Here is a 342-nt window from a genome sequence, read left to right as displayed (position 1 = left end):
CGGCCAAGGGGGGGGGAGGGGGAGTGCGGCCTCTTGGATCATCGCCATCATCTCGTTGCGAGACTTGGTGGGAGTCGCCACAAGGGGCGAGGCCGAGGGCGGCGGAGGGTGCGCGGGCGCGAGCATGTCCCTCAGCTCCCACGCAGAGAACACGCCCTCCGAAAACTCCTCGGGCGCCTCCTGCTCCGCCCGGCACACCTCGTCCATCGCCGGCGTCGCGGCGACCGGCGGCAGGTCGTGGGGCAGCTCCTCGTCGAGGCGGAGCGAGGCGAACCTTGCAGGAGGGCGGCACCGTGAGAGGCAGCAGGAGGGGAGGGGGGGGGGGGGGGAGATTTGTGCAGA

General features: G+C 71.9%; 1 protein-coding gene across 1 annotated transcript in view; it reads right to left on the bottom strand.

Annotated features, from left to right (window-relative positions):
- Positions 1–47: 47 nt before the first annotated feature.
- Positions 48–342, bottom strand: part of EMIHUDRAFT_195460 (hypothetical protein) — a gene marked incomplete at both ends in the record, with an annotated part of 1957 nt that continues 1662 nt past the window's right edge. Inside the window, 2 exons of the mRNA XM_005775348.1 lie at positions 48–63; positions 143–249. Of these exons, the coding sequence (XP_005775405.1) occupies positions 48–63; positions 143–249 (123 nt within the window). The remainder of the gene's footprint in view (positions 64–142; positions 250–342) is intronic.

The sequence above is a fragment of the Emiliania huxleyi genome (assembly GCF_000372725.1).
Source record: "Emiliania huxleyi CCMP1516 unplaced genomic scaffold EMIHUscaffold_3, whole genome shotgun sequence".
Classification (NCBI taxonomy): Eukaryota; Haptophyta; order Isochrysidales; family Noelaerhabdaceae; genus Emiliania; species Emiliania huxleyi.
Note: the sequence above shows the minus strand (reverse complement) of the source record. Positions and strands in the feature narration are given on the sequence as shown.